An 18643-nucleotide genomic window follows, 5' to 3' on the forward strand; every position below is an offset into this window, starting at 1 on the left:
CAAGGACACAGTGGTTGCAAAAGGTTGTTGTTTGAAGTAATTAAAAATGAAATTAATTAATTAATTATTTTGATTAAAACCAAAATATGCTGCTGGCTTTTTAGGAGTACCCTTTAGAAAACAGAGGGAAAGGGCAGTCAAAGGCTTGTTGCAGAAGCGATTTACCACACAGCTGCCATCGCTACCATCTCTACCTTCCGTATTTTTTCAGTGAAGCCATGACAAAGTAGCTCTGGCTAAGACTCCACCTACAAAAAGCCTTGTACATGCTGGGTACAGCCTTAACCAGTCCTTATTCTCAGTTACAACTGGATTCCCTTTGTCTCCAGTCAACTGCACAGGAACAAAAATAGCTCCTCACCTTTCTAGGACCTTAAATCATGGTAAGATCCAGATTTTGCCTAGGAAAGATAAAGACCTTTGGGTATCTGAAGGCATATTCGAAAATACTCCGCTTTGTAGGACAATAGTTTCTTACAACTCACCTGTCCCTGAGAATTGTCCAGAGCTCTCCACCTAGGCAGGCTTCCATCAGCATGTACAGGTACTTGCTGTCCTTGAAGGTCCTGTAGAGCCTGGCATTGGCAAATGAGAAAATCACAAATAAATCTGCAAGGCAAGAGAAGGCACCAATTGTTCCCACTTCTCACAGATCGTGGACTTCATCCCAGGAAGCACTGTAAGACTAAGGGGAACCTTTCAGGGCTCGTGCTACATTTAAGGAGATCATTTCAATGGGTGTTTCTTGGGTGGGAAATATTTCAGCAGAAAAGGAAATATTTCAGCATCTGAGTGAAGTGTATTGTGGGCCTCAGAAGAAGAGGGGACTCTGGGTGCTAGATATAAAATTTCTAACATCACAACCTGACACTTGGCTTTCCAGATGTGCTCAAAAGAGAAGTCCTCCAACATCAGAAGGACATGGACCAGTTGGAGAGGGTCCAGAGGAGGCCATGAAGATGATGAGAGGGCTGGAGCAGCTCTGCTGTGAGGCCAGGCTGAGAGAGCTGGGGCTGTTCAGCCTGGAGAAGAGGAGGTTCCGGGGAGACCTCAGAGCAGCCTCCCAGTGCCCAAAGGGGGCTGCAGGAAAGGTGGGGAGAGACTCTTCAGCAGGGCCTGGTGTGACAGGACGAGGGGTGATGGTTTTGAAATAGAGGGAGGTAGAGTCAGATCAGATATTAGGAAAAGATTTTTTTACGCTGAGGGTGGCGGAGCACTGTCCCAGGTTGCCCAGAGAGGTGGTGGATGCCCCATCCCTGGAAACATTCCAGGCCATGTTGGCCGGGGCTCTGAGCAACCTGATCTGGTTGGAGATGTCCCTGCTCCTTGCAGGGGGTTGGACTGGGTGGGCTTTGAAGGTCCCTTCCAACCCAAACCATTCTGTGATTCTATGATCTTACTCTTCATGATAAGAGTCCGACTGCAGACTGGCACTCTTCCTTCCATTTGATCATTGGAGCACCACCCAAGTTGTGATTAACTCCAGAACTTAAACCCACAGATTCAGAAGAGTTTAAAGAGAACCCACGGACATCCAGGTACCAAAAAGTGCTCTTCCTCTTCCTCCCAGGGACCGAATACAGAGGAAAAATTGCGTAAAGGGGTAGATGGGCCATGCTTCTCCTTCTCAAGTGTAATATAAATTGTGCAGGAAAATCCATGCTCTGTGTTTAATGTGATATATTAAACAACTATAAAACTACAGAAACAAAAATAGGGAATTCAATATTCGCTGTTTGAGCTCATTTTAATGTTAGGTCAACTTTTGTACATCTCGTTACGCTTGTGGGTGTATGGGTTCAGGTCTTCCACAGGAACGGGCCTGCTGTACGTGGACACTGGAAAAGTTTCTTTTCTGTTTAGAAATTAATTTCAAAAATCCCAGCTCCACAGCAGGAGGGGATGCTGAGGGATATTCTGTCACGGTGTAATTGCTCCATTCACAGGAATATCCAAGGGTTAAAAATTAAAGTGTTGACACAACACGATATAAATTAAAATAGGCAGTCTTGCAAATTCTAGCTCTTCCCAGCGAGTGATAAATCCAGTTATTAATATATTTGTGGAGCTGTGTGATGGACCGGGGATCCAGCGCTCAGCTTAGCAGTAGTCACTTGCTCTATTTTTGGCATATTTACCCAAAAAAGAGCCCAGCAGGCAGGAGTTTGGGTACTGAGGATGCTCAGTGCTTGTCTACCTGGGAAATATTCTGGTAGCTAGAAGGGACTATGTGCAGTCACAACAAAATTTAAAGGAAAAAAAAAACAAACAGTGTTTCAGATCTTTCCTTGCTCTGGAATTATCTATGTTGACACTTAAAACCGCAGTTATAATGTGCTTCTCAGAAAACCTTGGAACAAACTTACCGACCATGGCTAAAATTTATAGGTTTAACAAAAAAAAAAAAACAACCTACTTCTTGCTAGCTGGACAAAATATAATTTACCTTAATTTCATCTACATTAAGGTTTACAGAAACCCTACATATGCAAGAATCCAAAATATGAGTAACTAAATATTTTTAATTGCTTGGTAATTTAACTGCTACTGAAACGAGGCATTGCGTTCTCTAGTTAAGGTAGCCCTGCTGAAAAATTGCTTTCCAGAAAATTTTATGGGCATTAAATTTGCCTAAAACGTGCACAAAAAAAAAATCAAATATTTTTTATCAACTGTAATGGAAGCATAAAGCTTATACATGATGAAACGGCACTGTTTCAGCAGATCAAGCAGTCGTAAGTTTGAAATGTCACAGTATTTGAATTTATTTTTATTTATTTTCTTATTCATCCAAATATTTGCAGATCCATTGCAGACATCCACTGCTCCACACTTGTTTGGCCCTCTACCAAGCTCAGAACATTGTGTTCTGTGGGACTCTCGGTTTATCTATGAGTAAATTTTATTTAGTGATACTTGGCCTCTTCTGCTTCTTTTACCCGGTTTAAGGTATTTTCACAAACAAATGGAGCTATTCCTCAAAGATTTTTAATGAACAGATTCATGATGAATTAAGAAAATAATCTCGTTCTTTGGGAATTTTGTCTTTCCCATCCAGTTCTGGAGCCCCCAACATCAGAAGGACATGGACCAGCTGGAGAGGATCCAGAGGAGGCCACGCAGATGCTCAGAGGGCTGGAGCAGCTCTGCTGTGAGGCCAGGCTGAGAGAGCTGGGGCTGCTCAGCCTGGAGAAGAGGAGGCTCCGGGGACACCTGAGAGCGGCCTCCCAGTGCCTAAAGGGGGCTGCAGGAAAGGTGGGGAGAGGCTCTTCAGCAGGGCCTGTTGTGATAGGACGAGGGGTAATGGTTTCAAAATAGAGGGAGGTAGATTTAGATTAGACATTAGGAAAAAATTTCTCACAATGAGGGTGGTGGAGCACTGTCCCAGGTTGCCCAGAGAGGCGGTGGAGGCCCCATCCCTGGAAACATTCCAGGTCAGGTTGGCCGGGGCTCTGAGCAACCTGATCTGGTTGGAGATGGCCCTGCTCCTGGCAGGGGGGTTGGACTGGATGGGCTTTGAAGGTCCCTTCCAACCCAAACCATTCTATGATTCTATGATTCTATGATCCTGGTATCCCAGAGGTTCTGTCCCTGCTCCAAGATCATTTTAAAGCCACCTCCCACCCAACATCTCAAAACACAATTAATCTACTGAAGTTATAAGATTTCGGCCCGTAGCATCCAGAAGAATATTATCCCAGCTGGCCCAAGAAAGGGTATGAACAGGTTATGAGTAATTTTAGGACTGAAACTTTAACATCTTTATCAACGATCTGGAGGAGGGGATTGAGTGCTCCCTCAGTACGTTTGCAGATGACACCAAACTGGGTGGGAGTGTTGATCTGCTCGAGGGTAGGAAGGCTCTGCAGAGGGATCTGGACAGCCTGGCCCGATGGGTTGAGGTAAACTGTGTGAGGTTCAACAAGGCCAAGTGCCGGGTCCTGCGCTTGGGGCACAACCCCACACAACGCTACAGGCTTGGGGAAGAGTGGCTGGAAAGCTGACCGGTGGAAAGGGACCTGGGGGTGCTGGTAGACGGCGGCTGGACATGAGCCAGAGTGTGCCCAGTGGCCAAGAAGGCCGAAGTATCCTGGCTTGTGTCAGGAACAGTGTGGCCAGCAGGAGTAGGGAAGCGATTGTGCCCCTGTACTCGGCACTGGTGAGGCCTTGAGTACAGTTTTGGGCCCCTCAGTACAAGAAGGATGTTTTGTTGCTGGAGCATGTCCAGAGAAGGGCAATGAGGCTGGTGAGGGGTCTGGAGCACAAGTCTGATGGGAAGCTGCTGAGGGAACTGGGGTTGTTCAGTCTGGAGAAGAGGAGGCTGAGGGGAGACCTCACTGCTCTCTACCCCCCTGAAAGGAGGGTGTAGGGAAGTGGGTGTTGGTCTCTTCTCTCAAGTAACAAGCAATAGGATGAGAGGAAATGGCCTCAACCTGTGGCAGGGGAGGTTTAGGTTGGATATTAGGAAACACTTCTTCACTGAAAGAGTGGTCAGGCACTGGACCAGGCTGCTCAGGGCAGTGGTGGAGACACCGTCCCTGGAGGTGTTCAAAGAACCTGTAGATGTGGCACTGCAGGATGTGGTTTAGTAGGCATGGTGGTGTTGGGTTGACGGTTGGACTTGATGATCTTGGAGATCTCTTCCAACCTTAAGATTCTATGATTCTGTGACTTCATATCCCTGTGGACATGCAAAAGGAGAAGCGATGGGGCACCACAGACACGGAGTTTGATAAACCAGAAAGGATTTTCCAGCTGTGGCACACTCGATAGCAAAATGCTGGACTTAATGACTTAGAAAGCCCCTTCCCAGGGCAGCACTTCCACGAGGTATTCCAGATAATTAAGGGAGGCTTGTTACTGTAAAGGAATAATAGGATATGGAAGGAAAAGATCCATGACTAACACATCCCTTTTTTAACAGGGGCATGTTTGTGAATCAAATATTACAGCGCGAAGGAAGCCGTGGCTGGGTAGGGTGTTGGGCTGCAGTTGTCACCCATGAATCAGAGGGGAATCCCAGGGATCAGCCCGGGAAGGAAACACCCCCTTAGCGACTGACGGGTGGCCGTCCCGGCTACATGCCATGCTTGCCTCTGCATTTATCACAGGGGTTTGGTTTCGTTCCTGGGTTAGTATGTCTCTCTGGAGCAATTTTTGGGAGCGGGGTTGATCTCCTCCAGCTAAAAGCAAGTGCTTCAGGCATCTCTTTGAGGGTGGGATGCAACACCCTTGGCTTAGATGAGATACCTCCAGCTTGGTAGTCCCACCACCCGCCGCTCTTATCCCGACCTAAACCATAGAAAGAACCATCTCTGCTTCTTCTTGACAGATACTCATGCTCCTTGAAGAGCTAGAGAACTTTGCTATTAGGGTTAACACGAACAAAAATGCCTGGCACCTGGTTTTATTCACTGAAGAATTGCATATGCTTAGATTTGGGGAGCAATATGGTTTAGACATTTGCCCATGACCAGTTGAGGGACGCTGAGCCAGATCTATCTAATACACTCTAAAGGGAAGCTCTGGACATGACTATTTATTCATACAGCAGCGCGTGATCTCAAAAGATTAAACCTTGCCTTCCAGCGTCACCTGGCGTGAGGGAAAATTCAGGAATTCAGAAAAAAGAAACCCTGAAAATCAGCCCGCCGACATCAGCGAGCTCTGTCCTTGCTGCAGGCCAGGGGTGTGCTTGCTCCAGGAGCCACAAAGCCACATGGGCACGGCATGGGGCCAACTCAAACCAGTTGAGAGAGGAGTTAAGTTTAGGCTTGGGTGGACATCCCCCATGGGCAGAGTAATCTCATGTTTGCCTGGAGAAGACCTTATTCCACGCACTGTATATGCAGTCTCTTGCAGAGAAGCTACAGATAAAGGGTTCACTGGTGATGGATGGATTACTCCTACGTGGTTTTACGAAACGCTGAGACCAGCTGTGCTTCGCTCCCCTGTGGCAGCACGCAAGGTGGAGGGACGATACCTCACGATGAAGTCCGAGTGCGCGCTCTGCATGATCTGCTTCTCCGAGCGGATGTGCTCCTGCTGCCTTGTGTCCACGATGTGACGTTTCTTCAGTATCTTCATGGCAAACGTTTTTGATTCTTCGCTTTTCAACTGGACCTTGGGCAAAGCAGGCAAACGCACCGGTTAGAAGGAGGTCGCACCCCCTTACCAAGCTGTGACAGTCCAGCTGCATGAAGACCCAGTAATCCCATCACTTAACCTTCAAATAATCCCACCACCCTACCTTCAAATAATTCCCCTCACCTCTTCAGTCATCAGCTTCACCTTGCTATGAACCAGACTTCTAAATGCCTGGCCTATTGCTAAGTTGGGAAGCCATTTCTAAAACTCCATGTTTTAGGGGAAAATGCAACTGAAGATGTTGCTAGCTAATGTACAGCTTTCATAAAGCCTTTTTCTACAGCTAGTAACAAACGCACCGGCTCTGGCAGGGGAACGCAGTCCTTGGATGTTTCCAGAGGATGAGCAGAGCTGGCTTTTCAACGGCACCGCTTGGTCACGTCTTTACTTTTAACCTTAAGCCTCAGCAACCTATTTTTAGCCGGATTTCCTGAGACGAGGGTTGAAGGGAGCTGTTTGCTTGCTCGCCAGTGTTACCCCGGTAACTTCTGAACCCTGAGGCATCCCCAGCCTGCTCTGAGGGACCAGCACCCACCCCAAAGACAGCTGGAAGGCTGCCATTCTTTCCATCTTGGCCATCCCCTCTTACTCACCGCCAAACAAGAAAGAAACCTTGTCACTGACCTACCAGGCCTCTTAGTTTGCTAAATTCCCCCAGCAGCTGCTCACAATAATATTGCCGGTTCAATGCTTTCCCCCTCCTTTTATAGTAAGAGGTGCCATTTGGCAACTTCTAGTTTGGGTTTCTTGGAGGAATGTTGCTTCGCCAGCAGATGAGCGCCTTGTCTGTCACCAAACCCCATCAGAAATCCAGCTTGCCTTTTAGGATAGGAGACAACATCCATGCAATTGCAATTTATTTAATGTAATGCCTATTTTTACACTTTCCTGCTAACAGAAAAGCACGCTGATATGAGACATGGCGCCTTCTACGCGTCACCCAGGCTGTACACCATAACCTTGACCAGTTTCCTCTGCATTTGCTTTGTTCACATAATGGTTCAGGCCGCAGGGAAAATGCAAGGAGGGATGGTATCCTCAGAATCCCGTCTCTGTCAGAAATCAAAGCAGTACTCAGATGTCCACAGGGGTACAGATAGCTTAAGGGAAGCGAACCCCAAAAGGCTGCTTCTCAGCTGACAAAGAGATTTCCACCACCACCACAAGCGATTCCAAAATAAACCCTAATAAACGAGAGTCTGCTCGTCTATGGCCAACATTTTCATCATTAAGTTCTTCAATATGTATGTTTTACGCATGTATTTCTCTATTTGTTTTCAGACCACCTGGGGCTTTGGTCCCCAGATTTGTGGCTTCTTATTTTCCCCGCAGTCACAAGCATTTCCAAGCCTACACAAAACTTTTCTTCTTCCAAAGGTGCTCTTCTGTACTTCACACTGAGACTCGTAATTCCTGTCTTTGCATGAAGCTTGTGTTTGCCATTTAATCTTCATGGAGACAGGGTACAAAGACCTAAACAATCCACATAAAATCAAGAAAAACATTTTTTTCCTCATCTCTGCAGTAGGGCTGCCCATTTATTTATTGAACCGGTGCTACGTGGCACTGCCTTTGCTGTGTGGTTTGACCACAGAAAGAAACTCTGCATTTACGGCAGACTGAGAGTGATAAAAACATTTTTGGTTTGGGTCTTTTTTTTGGTTTCGTTCTGAATAAATGGCATATGGACTTCAGTTCAACTATTTGAACTAAATTATTTGATATTATCCCATCTAAATCAAACCAGGCTGTTTCAGAGAAGAGGAGTGAGGTGGCACACAGGGAATGAAGACATGATGAAAGTTGAGATAAAATCCGTGCTGAGCAGAATTTATCAAAACTTGCAAAAAAATTTAAGGTTTTGTATGGCTACGCATGTAATTGTGGAGAACGTAGCCCTCTTGCTTGTGATGGTCATTCGGATTGCTTGGTTGCCCATCAGACCTGTCCATCTGGCGATGGACGAGCACAATCAGCTGCCACAAAAATTATTCCAAACAAAAGTCCGTGCAAATCCATATTAGATATTACAGATTTGATTTGTTTGCTTTCAGACTGTATTTTTTAAGGTTAGGTTGTCCACAGACAAATAATAATCAACAGTAGAACCAGGAAAGTAGCCAACAGCACAGAACAAAGGGTACTACGAAGAAATCCCAGTGTGTCCCCTCGGGTATTGTCATTTTAATACCATCGATTCTGACTACCTAATTTTTGTGTCTTTCATTAAAAAGACTATTTCTTTGATTAATTACTGATTTTTCAGGGATGCCTGGGCACATGATGGAGAGTCTGGGGAAGTAACCTGCTTTCACAGCTTCAAAAAATGAGTATAGAACACAAAATTATACGAGGAAGCAGAAGGCAGTGGTTTTATCTGGCGTTTGATGATGTTATCGCTGCCACAAATGTTTAAACATAGAACAATCAGGTGGCTACAATTAGCTAATGCAAGACCTAATGCCACAGGAGAATTTAAATCCATTTTCCATTTCCACTCCGGACGTGCTTCGTAACGCAGAGGATTTCTGCGAGTTCGGGAGCGCGGGGGGATTAATCAGCATTAAACGTGGTGATGCACCAAAGCAAGTTGCTGAGGTACAAAACCTAAGGCTTATGTTTTGGATGGCCGGGTTGTCCACCCAGAAAATGAACCCTGCTGACTTCTCCTCCTTCTTCAACACGCCTAAGCCCTCTCCTTGCTTTGGTGTTTCTGCCAAATGTGGTAACCGTGAGGACTATTTTTGTGATGTAAAGCTGGGGAACTCCACGTCTTCTCTATTATTCTTACAAATAGTATTTTTTTTTCATATTAAGCTCATGATAGTTAATAGAAAAAAAACCCACGTCTAATCCCAATCTCATTTCAAAAGCAGAAAAAAACCCAACATCCAGGAGTCACCTGGATTTTTCACTTAAAAAAAAAAAAAAGATGGATGTTGAGCAGATGCGAACGGGCTGCTAAGAACACCCATTCTCCAGTTATAATGGGAAAAATAGCAGAGGGAGCCACAGGAGCCACAAGGATTTTGACTCTTGGCTCAGAAGGTGGGGGTTATGCTGGGCAGGAAGCTCAACCTCCCAGAGCAAAACCACCACAAAAATCTCCCAAATGCTTTAGAAAAGGGAGAAGCATCCTGTTTTCCATGGAAGGCAGTTTGCGAAGGAGCCGTCCTTGCTACAGAGCTCGTTGAGGTCAGCTTTCACTCACTTGGAAGCAACATCTTGTATTTCAAAAGCCCTGGGACTATTGATTTGGTGGAGACCTGCCGGAGCCTTGGCTTTCAATTGCTCTTCTCCAAGAGCAGCTGAGCCGCTAATGGCATGGACACACAACCACCAAGCTCCATCTCTCCCAACCTTTTATTCACAAGTTAAAAGGATTTCTGGTCCCTTCCCTCCTCCCTTTTTTTCACTCCGCTCCTCACATTGACCTTACCCAGTCATTGCCCTTTCATCAGCACAAAAATCTCCCAAATCACCTCCCTTGGAGATTCAGCACGCTGATGGGAAGAGCAAACATCAAGGCCACTGTAAACGTCCACGTTCAACACTAATATTGAAGTCGCGTGTCTGTCGAAAGGCTCAGTGGCAGGAAAAAATGAGAAATAAAATTTATAGCACTGAGCATACTCCCTCCCATTCCTTCCACCTTCACACACACATTTCAGCTTTCCATTTTACGTCCATCCCATCACTGAGCTCTGGCACGTGGCCCATGTGTGCAACTCTACCTCCAGCTTCCATGGACTTAATCGCAAAATACACAGCAAACTGGACAGCAAACCTGTGCCGAGAGCAGACGCATCCCATCATTTCCAGTGCATATCATCATTTCCAGTGCAATAATCCCCAAAATAGTAAAACCTGATAAAGCTGTAGGTACTAATGATGCTTTCCTGGCTGGACTCCCTCCTGGTGAATTTTCCTGAGCTCTTGCCCTCTCTGTTAGAAATGAACCTCTGGAGAAGAATAGAAACTCTTACAGTCGTGGAACGGGAACGTATTTTCTATCCAAAAGACAAGAAAATGCAATTGAGAGCATAGTTAAATAAATCCCAAACACCACACTAAAGAAGTGATGTACCAGCCTGAGAGGGAAGAGGTAAAATTAATTAGATTGGGTCATTCTGCAGGATTCTTATCTGGGAGATGAACTGCATCCCAGGGACAAAAATAACTGCAGAAGTGTTGCTTATAAATAAGCCAGGCAATTGTAGAAGCAAAAACCAGTAAGAAATAGCTGCTTTTGTTTTGCAGCTTCTGTGCTAGCCCCAAAGCCATTCTCTCCCCATCAGCCTCGCATCTAGGGCATCACCCGGGGAGGGCTGTCCACCCGGTGCCATGGCCTCATCACCTCCTCTTCAGTTGTGCGTCAGCGTGGCGACCCATTCCCATGTCACCAAGTGGTTTTTCGGCAGCCTGAGTCATCATGACAGAGCAAACTCAACAGATGGGCCACTATCTGCAAGGACATTCAAGGAGACGTTCCCTTGAAGAGGACACAGCAGGGAAATTGGTTTCATTTTGCTGCTAATAAGTTGAACTCACGGGACTACTTCTAACTTCTCAGCGTTGAGAAAATAATGCTGCTTCAGTAAAGGAACTTTAAAAGTCCATCATGAAGGGAGTGAAGATGTCTTGGTGGTGAGTTGAGTAGAAGAGGAATGCTACAAGACTGGGACAAGATGCAGACATAAGAGGGAAGAGGGAAGAGAGGAGAGGAGAGGTTCGGAGAGGAGACAGAGAGGAGAAGGACAAGAGAAGAGAAGAGGAGACAGAGAGGAGAAGGACAAGAGAAAGAGAAGACATCCAACCTCTCCTGCATTTCCAAGTCCTTGCTTCATTAGACCTTGGTCTGTTTCTCCCCAGCTTGCTGTGCTTATATGAAATTGTTGGAACTGCTCCAGAAGCGCGGCTTTGCTTTACCGCCTATAAACTTCTGCAACTTCCAAAATACACGGTGTGCTCGAGGCCTGATTTTTTTTTTTTAACCACAGCTGTAATTCACGTACAAATAAACATGGTTTTACACCTCAGTGCTTTCTCTGACTTTCTGGGAAAAATGGCTATTAATGAGACAAAATCCAGGCCTTGGTGGAAAAGAAGAGTAAACGGGTGTATCTGTATGTTTCTCATCCTTCCTCTCTCTCTGCCTCTATTTACTATAAATCACATATGTGTATTATACATATTCTGCAATGTGAATAATTTCTGTGCAACTCCACTGAGGACTGCACTGATACAACGCAAGCCGACCTTGCGAATCTGTAAACCTTAATAAATTATTTACCAGGATGTGGAACAATCCCCAAAAGAAGGGTTATTTTCTGAGAGGACTAGTAAAGTGCCTGATCCTGGCCATACCTACCCTGAGAACATGCTGTTTAACCGCACTCATCTCATTCACGCCCGGTCTTCTTCCCTTCCTGTATGATCTTCTTCTAGGAGAAGACAGCAAAGAACCTCTCCTGATTTTCTGAATTCCCAGTTACCACAGATGTTGTGCCTGTGGGTCACAGCTCTTGCATGGCTGTAGGTTTTCCGAGAAGCCCCACAATTATGGTTTTTTTTTTTTCTCCAGGGAGCTGCTACAGGTAGTGGTTGCCACTATGGTGCTCGGTGTAGACCCTTGAAGCCATGAAAGTGCAACAGACCCCAGGGCATGAAAGCAGATCTGAACACATATTTGTATTTAGAGTTCATCCTTCCTTCCTTTTGGCAGCTTACACAGAGGTTGTAACTGAAATGGTGTTTGCCACTCAAAAATCCCCAATTTCTTCTCGCTGATACAATGCAGATATCTGAACAGGAACTTTCACAGCACCTGGACACGGCGCTTACAAAACTCCTGCTCATGAGCCGTTTCTGCCGCTCTTCAAGGGAGCTGGCCAGGCTCCTAGCTAAACGGGAACACACAGGGAGTGGGGCTTGTGCAAGTAAAAAATATTTTGTTTACTCTGGTGATGTGGCTTTTTCCTAAACAGGCAGGAACGGTGAGCTTTTAGGAGCCGGACAGAAGTCTTTCTTGAATTCTTGTGTCCATGATCCATAGATGAGTTCCTTGCTGCTCGTGTCTTCTGTTGAACTGCCCATGCGGGCATGGCAATACCTTGATAACAACAAGGATGCTTTTCCAAAGGGCTTTTTCTAGCTGTGTATTTTGCTATATGTGTATTATTCAGATATAAGGGAGCCAGAAATCTCTGCTATCACGTACCCCGAGTATTTTCCTATCATGTTAAATAATAACTGACTCAACTGCAGCGCTCGGGAACCCAAGGGCGAAAGCTTTTTGCTTGCTGGGTATGTCCGAGGCCCTTTATTTTCCACCGTTTCCCAGCTAGACACATTTGAACCAACAAAAATAGCAGCAGCTGTTGCTGAGCGCAGCGCTTGCAAGCTGAGCTCTCCTAATCCCAACAGCTGACCTGCCGCGCGAACAAAGCGGTGGCTTCTCCCCGCCCCTAGCAAAAGGGTCCAGCGTGTTTTTAGTACTAAATATATTTATGTTCTCCCAGGATGAAAGAGATTTCCCCACAACAATACTCTTTGCCTTACGACTTGCTTTCCTCCCAGCATTTTTCATTAGGCAAGTGAGCCCTACCTACTCGTAGGTAGGCCTCGAGGCCTACTGCAGTGCTCAGTATTGCAGATGTCTCCTTTAGGGTTTTAAAAGTACTTTGCCCATCTCCTTAAGGTTCTCCTGGCCTAAGGCTTGGAGAGAAATTGCAGTTTGCAAATCTAAATTATAAGTGGGCTACATGGTGCTTCTCACTATGTCCTTTCCACCTCGTGCTCAACATCATGTTAGTTTTGGGTGCAAACAGGCACGGCGACTGTACTGGGTTAGGCTGGAAAATAAGTCAAGACTAAATAAAAGCCATCTAAGATGGAAAGAAAAATCAAGGAGTAAAAATTAAGCCTTTAAGGTGTACTGTAGGCTGAAATTTTGAAGGATGATTCAAGAATTAATAACAAGTGGGCAGCAGGGTGGAAACTGTCCAAGACCGCGCCATTAATTTCTTTGAAAAAGTCTAGGTTGAATGGGCTGGGAAACCACTGAATATCATATCACAGTCTAGTGACTAAACTAAAGTTGCTTCATCAAATACTGAACTGTGCTAAAAATCTTTAATTCTGTTTTGATCCCTGTCCTGAAAATTGATACTCAATGCTTGACAAGGTGCACAACTAAGTTTTTTATAAGTAAGGGCATTGGGAAATATATTAAAATCTGTGTCTTTCTATAAAAACCAGAGGTAAACATTTTTCAGAAATGTCTAGAAGCAAAAGCCAAACAAGCAGTGAGGTATGTAAACTGTTTAATCCATAAAATCATCCCAATAAAAAGTAAATAGCAGAAGGGCTATACAGCTAAAATATGTGAAACCAAATGGAAAAACTCACTACTGTGGTTTCTTGAAAATATCACATGGACCTAAACTCTCCAGTCCCATACCTGATCTGGTCTTGCTCTCCAGTTTGGCTTTGTCTGCAATATAGCACCTAATTTTATGTCTTACGCCTGTCTCCAACCGGAACTGAAGCCTCTGGCTTGACAGCTCACATCCTGATCCGGCCCCTGGCAATATTTGATGGACTACAAACGGCTTCTCGTCTTTCCAGACCTTGACAACATCCTTTCCATTAACAGGCAAGCCCCGAGAATATGTTTCCATCTACAACAGATGTGTTTAATTCCATTAGGAACTAAAAATCAAAGGGAAAATAAAAAAAAAAATAGCTCAGCAGTGGTCCAGCCCCATCCAACAGTATCATTAAAATTATGCATCCTGCGTATAGTTATGACGGGGAGGAAAAAAAAAAAGGGCCAAATATCTATAACCAGCATTTTGCTCAGCCCTGTCGCTGTAGTTGCATTGTCAGACGCATGTGGGATTTACTCAGGCACCTGATCTTCAAATCCCTCACTTATATGTCAGTTTCCTCACCTTGGTGGCACCCAAAATGCCCACTCTTTTGGAAGAAGGACAAAGGATTCCTGACAATTAAAAATAAAAATTAAGATATTTCAATGAGAAGACTAATCTTTCTAATAAAGAGCTTCATAAGAGCTGGGACAAAAGTATAGCTATGCAATTGGAAATTTCCACTAATAAATATCTGAATTATGCATCTGTCAGTCTATTGGATGACAATTATGGTGTTTTTTTCCCTCACCATCTAATTAATTCACTAATGGTTTTGCTTACGAAACAGGCTGGAGGCTATAATAAATTTGATTGCACTTCATAATCTGTGGCCAGATTTCTCTTAAAACATGAATAAAAATAAAAAATGCCATAGTGTCCATTTTAAAAAGATCTTGTTAGGCCCCAGTAAAACTCAGCTGAAACAAAGGCTTAGCTGCAAGTGACTTTACTAATCTTTACATTGTAAAGGTGTTCACTTTTTAGTGGCCACCATAAAGCCAAAAGGACTTCAGGGGGATCTCTCTGGTATGTGGCACCATAAAACACTTTAATTAATGGCTTGGATTATGAAATAAGAAGAATATTATTAACTTGGCGCCTATTAAATTCAAGACAAAGAGGGCTGCGAGCGCTTTTGAGACGAGCAAGGGAATTCAAATTAATTTTTTACAAATTGAAGCGATGACTTGAAATAAAAGGGACATCGTTCAGTAGCAGCAAAGTCCTGCTCCTAGTTTTCCTGCTCCACCTGAGCAGAGGAAGGTCCAGGTTGGACAAACATGCCTGGTCTGGGCATCACTCCAAAGCGGTGAGAGCCAGCTGGAGAGGGAGGAACAAGAACGATTGCAGGCCTAGGAAGCAGGAGTTCGATGTAAAGCTCAAAAGAAGCACATTTATTCTTTTAAAGGAAAGCGTTCGTCAGGTTCACATGATAATGGTCTTCAAATCAATACAACCCAACCTCAAGGGTTGCATGTATTTGTACTTCAAGTCTACTACAAACTACAGCAAATAGTTGAAACCAAGTCTCAGTCGAGCTGGCGATGGAGTGTAGAGAATATGTATTATTTTTTCAGTTTCAGAAGAACAAGAGTGATTTAAAAATCTTCTCCTTCCCCCATCGCTGACTGATTGTTGGAAGAGATAACTGCATAAATCAATAGAACAAAAAGGCATATGTTCAGGCGTGGACCTGATTTTCCCTCTACCTGTGCTCAGCCATCACCTACGTGAACTGATTTCACAGCAGTAATGACTCTACCTTGGCATGTTCAGACACCTAGATGCGTTTATTTCAGAGCTGTCTAAAATAATTTTGATTTAAATCCAGAATAACTGACCTGGGGCAGATGATTAGAAACACAAGACTTAAATTAAAAGGAAATTCAAGAACAAAGACAAGAGCAATACATTTCACGAGAGATGATTTATGAAGGCTGAGGACACCTGACCTACATCGCCATCCTCTGCAAAGCAGCGCTTGGTGGGATACACCCAGAGAGGTGGTGGATGCCCCATCCCTGGAAACATTGCAGGCCAGGTTGGCCGGGGCTCTGAGCAACCTGATCTGGTTGGAGATATCCCTGCTCTTTGCAGGGGGGTTGGACTGGGTGGGCTTTGAAGGTCCCTTCCCACCCAGACCATTCTGTGATTCTATATGAACCTGAGATGACATGTTCATTCCTCCTTCCAATGTATTATGGAGGCACCTGGATCCCAACACAGAAGATGCAGAAACAACACAGTGCTGAGAAGCTGAGCTGCAAAAAATAGTGGACCTGATTGTTAATCTCTGCTATTAAAAAAACCCAAGAAGTCATTCCTACTGTTTTCTTTCTGCACTGCTAAGGGAGGTCTCCACCAGCTAGGCAAGACGTGTCCCATGTACTTGGCAGCCCTCTGAAATGCCGGAGGGTTGTCCTAGGAATGTTGCACCATTGGCCCTGGGCAGCCTGCGGTCTCTCCAACTCGTCTGTTTGCTTTTCAGACATTGAGGATCACACAGGTCTTGCTGGGAGTGAACAAAAGCCTTCATCTGCTCTCGTTCCAGCAGCAGAGCTGATCTCCATCTAAAATAGCACAGCCAGTACTCAGCTGGTTTCTCGCCTCGAGAGAAGCCTGGATGAAAGTTGATTACATAGTCCAGTTGGGGATGAAGAAAGAGAACACCACCCGTAAGGACGAAGCATGTTGCAAGAGGCATCAGGTAGCATCAAAAAACTGAGCAAACGATGTACAACGCCAACGCCAATCGAAATGGAAATGTCGAATTGGAAATGTCTGTTGACGTGCAAAACCGGAAATGTTTCTTGACATGTGAAACATGAAACTACCTAGAGACGCAAGACAAAAATGTATTTCCACGTGTAATCTCCACAGAACTGAAAAGAATTTAAAAAAATTTAAATCTTAGGCTGTCTCATCTAAAAGCCATGTACTTGTGTATGAATGCACTGAAGGGGCGACCTCTCCAAACAGCCAGCATCCACAGAGGCGTCTGGAAAACCAGTGTCTATTGACACAAACCACACCTGGAAACGCAGCTCAACAGAAGCATTATTCCTTCTTGGCCAGCAAGACCCAAACTAAGCCCTAGACATTCCAGTTTCCAACCAGACACCACCAGTTGCCTGCTTGAAGGGCACTTGAAGGAGATGCCATGGGGAGGCCGAAGTTAAGCTACAAAAATCCTCTTCCTTGCAATGCATTTATTTATTTGGTCAATTTTCCTCTTGGAAAGCACAAAAATGTGAATGTTTTCCAGGAACAAATTCCAACGCTGCTCTGCACTATCAGGCTCAGGGCAATAAGAGTAAATTCCAACGTTTTGCATTCATTCATTTTTTTTAGCCTTAAATTATAAAATATATTTTGCATGGAGAAGATGGGAGTGCGAGGTAGCAATTCTAGGCTCAGTTTTTGACAAAAACAGTATTTTCTTGTTTTAATAACAAAAATTCACCTCGGCGGTAAAGAAAAACAGAAGTCTGGAGTGTTGAGCTAAACTTTTTCTCCTTCTGTGTGTAATTCAGTATTATTTGAGAACTACAGAAAATTATCTCAACCAGCATTTCCCTGCGTAAGAGAGGGGCATCCACCCCTGAAGAAAACCCCTAGGAAAAATGGAAACATTTTTTCCCATCCTTTGGCAAGCTGCGTAGGTGGCACCAGGGCTTCTTGGAGGCTTCTGAGATTTGGATATCTCCGAAGAATCAAGTATCTCTACCTGACTATGATGAAGGATGTTGAAGCAACTTAACATGTCCACTCCTGCTCTTCCTCACATCTGGCCAACTGTCACGCATCGCCAACTTCAAGATGTCAATATCTTAACTTTCCAAACTAACTGTAAGCAGAGACAGAGGACCAGCCCATGGCCATCAACAACACAGTCCAATATCTTCTCCTGTCTGTGCAGTTTAAGAGACCCATAAGCAACCCCTCATGAAAACAAACTCAAGCACCATCCTAGGAACATCTCGAGGTTTTCAAAACTCGACAGCATGCATCAGAAAAGCCTTCAAAATGAAAACAAACCTCACAGGCTCCTTCGCAAGATTCAAAACAAGCCCCAGACTGGTGGGTCGCTCACTACAGGTTACCTCAGGCAGAGAAGCCAGCGGTGATGTTAATTTAAGAGACAAATCTCCTGAGCTTTATTCTGTTGTCAGCAGAGGGGGAAGGGCCTTCAAAAGGGAGACTGATTGCAACCCAAATTAAACTCCAGCTCTAAAGTGTCTGTGGCAGCAGATGATTATAGAAGGAGCGGGGAAAGCACAGCCTTCCCAGGCTACGGCTGAACTCTGTTCCAAAACAACAGTTGCTAATATCAAACAAATAATAAATAATAATAAATAATAATAATAATAAATCCAAACCCAAACCCCAGGAAGGGATTGGCTTTCTCATGGACACGCTCTCCTCTGCGGGATTTCACACACATCCGAACAGGAAAAGTCAGAAATAAATCACATGGAAGAGCGAGTCGCACTTTTAAGGCAGAATTTACCCATTATGCCACAAATAATCACCAAAACACTTCATTTTGCTGGTTTTCTAGCTCCCAGTGCTACGGGTGTGTTTGGCTCCCACAGGGTTACAGAATGGGGATTTCCCCAAAGTTTTCTGATGGCAGCAGTAACTCTGTTCCCTTTTCTGCCCCTAACTTACAGGAGTTTCTAACATACTGTACTGGTGGCTGGTATCAGAAGCTCCTCCGTGGTCAGCACCATGATGTGAACTAAGCTCCCTCTTTCTATTAAAAGTTTTTGGATTTACATGGTATCACAAACGGGTCATGCAACATCCATCTGCTCAAGCTTTGTTTTAAAAGTGCCTACAGAGCTCTAAATCCAAGTAGAGTAAAAAAGCAAGCTCAGATTTTGCCCTTTCTCTAAAAGTCTGCGAAAAATAAATATTTTTCCGTGAAGCGTTGTCATAACTCAGACACTGAACCTACAGTCTTCAAGCTAACCAAGCAGATCTATCTCTAGACCTGAATTAGAAACTGTTTAGAGGAGACATCGTAGCGTTACTCCAGTTTTGGCTAAGATTTTAGG

At 44.6% G+C, this 18643-nt stretch overlaps 1 protein-coding gene across 2 annotated transcripts in view; it reads right to left on the reverse strand.

Annotated features, from left to right (window-relative positions):
- Positions 1 to 18643, reverse strand: part of PRKG1 (protein kinase cGMP-dependent 1) — a 444044-nt gene that overhangs the window by 12690 nt on the left and 412711 nt on the right. For both annotated transcript variants that reach the window (XM_086752825.1, XM_086752824.1), the window contains exons 11-12: positions 5984 to 6123; positions 486 to 575 (exon numbers count right to left, since the gene is read on the reverse strand). In XM_086752825.1, coding sequence (XP_086608951.1) covers positions 486 to 575; positions 5984 to 6123 — 230 coding nt within the window. The remainder of the gene's footprint in view (positions 1 to 485; positions 576 to 5983; positions 6124 to 18643) is intronic.

Source organism: Chlamydotis macqueenii, chromosome 7 (assembly GCF_036417535.1).
Source record: "Chlamydotis macqueenii isolate bChlMac1 chromosome 7, bChlMac1.mat, whole genome shotgun sequence".
NCBI classification, from domain to species: Eukaryota; Metazoa; Chordata; class Aves; order Otidiformes; family Otididae; genus Chlamydotis; species Chlamydotis macqueenii.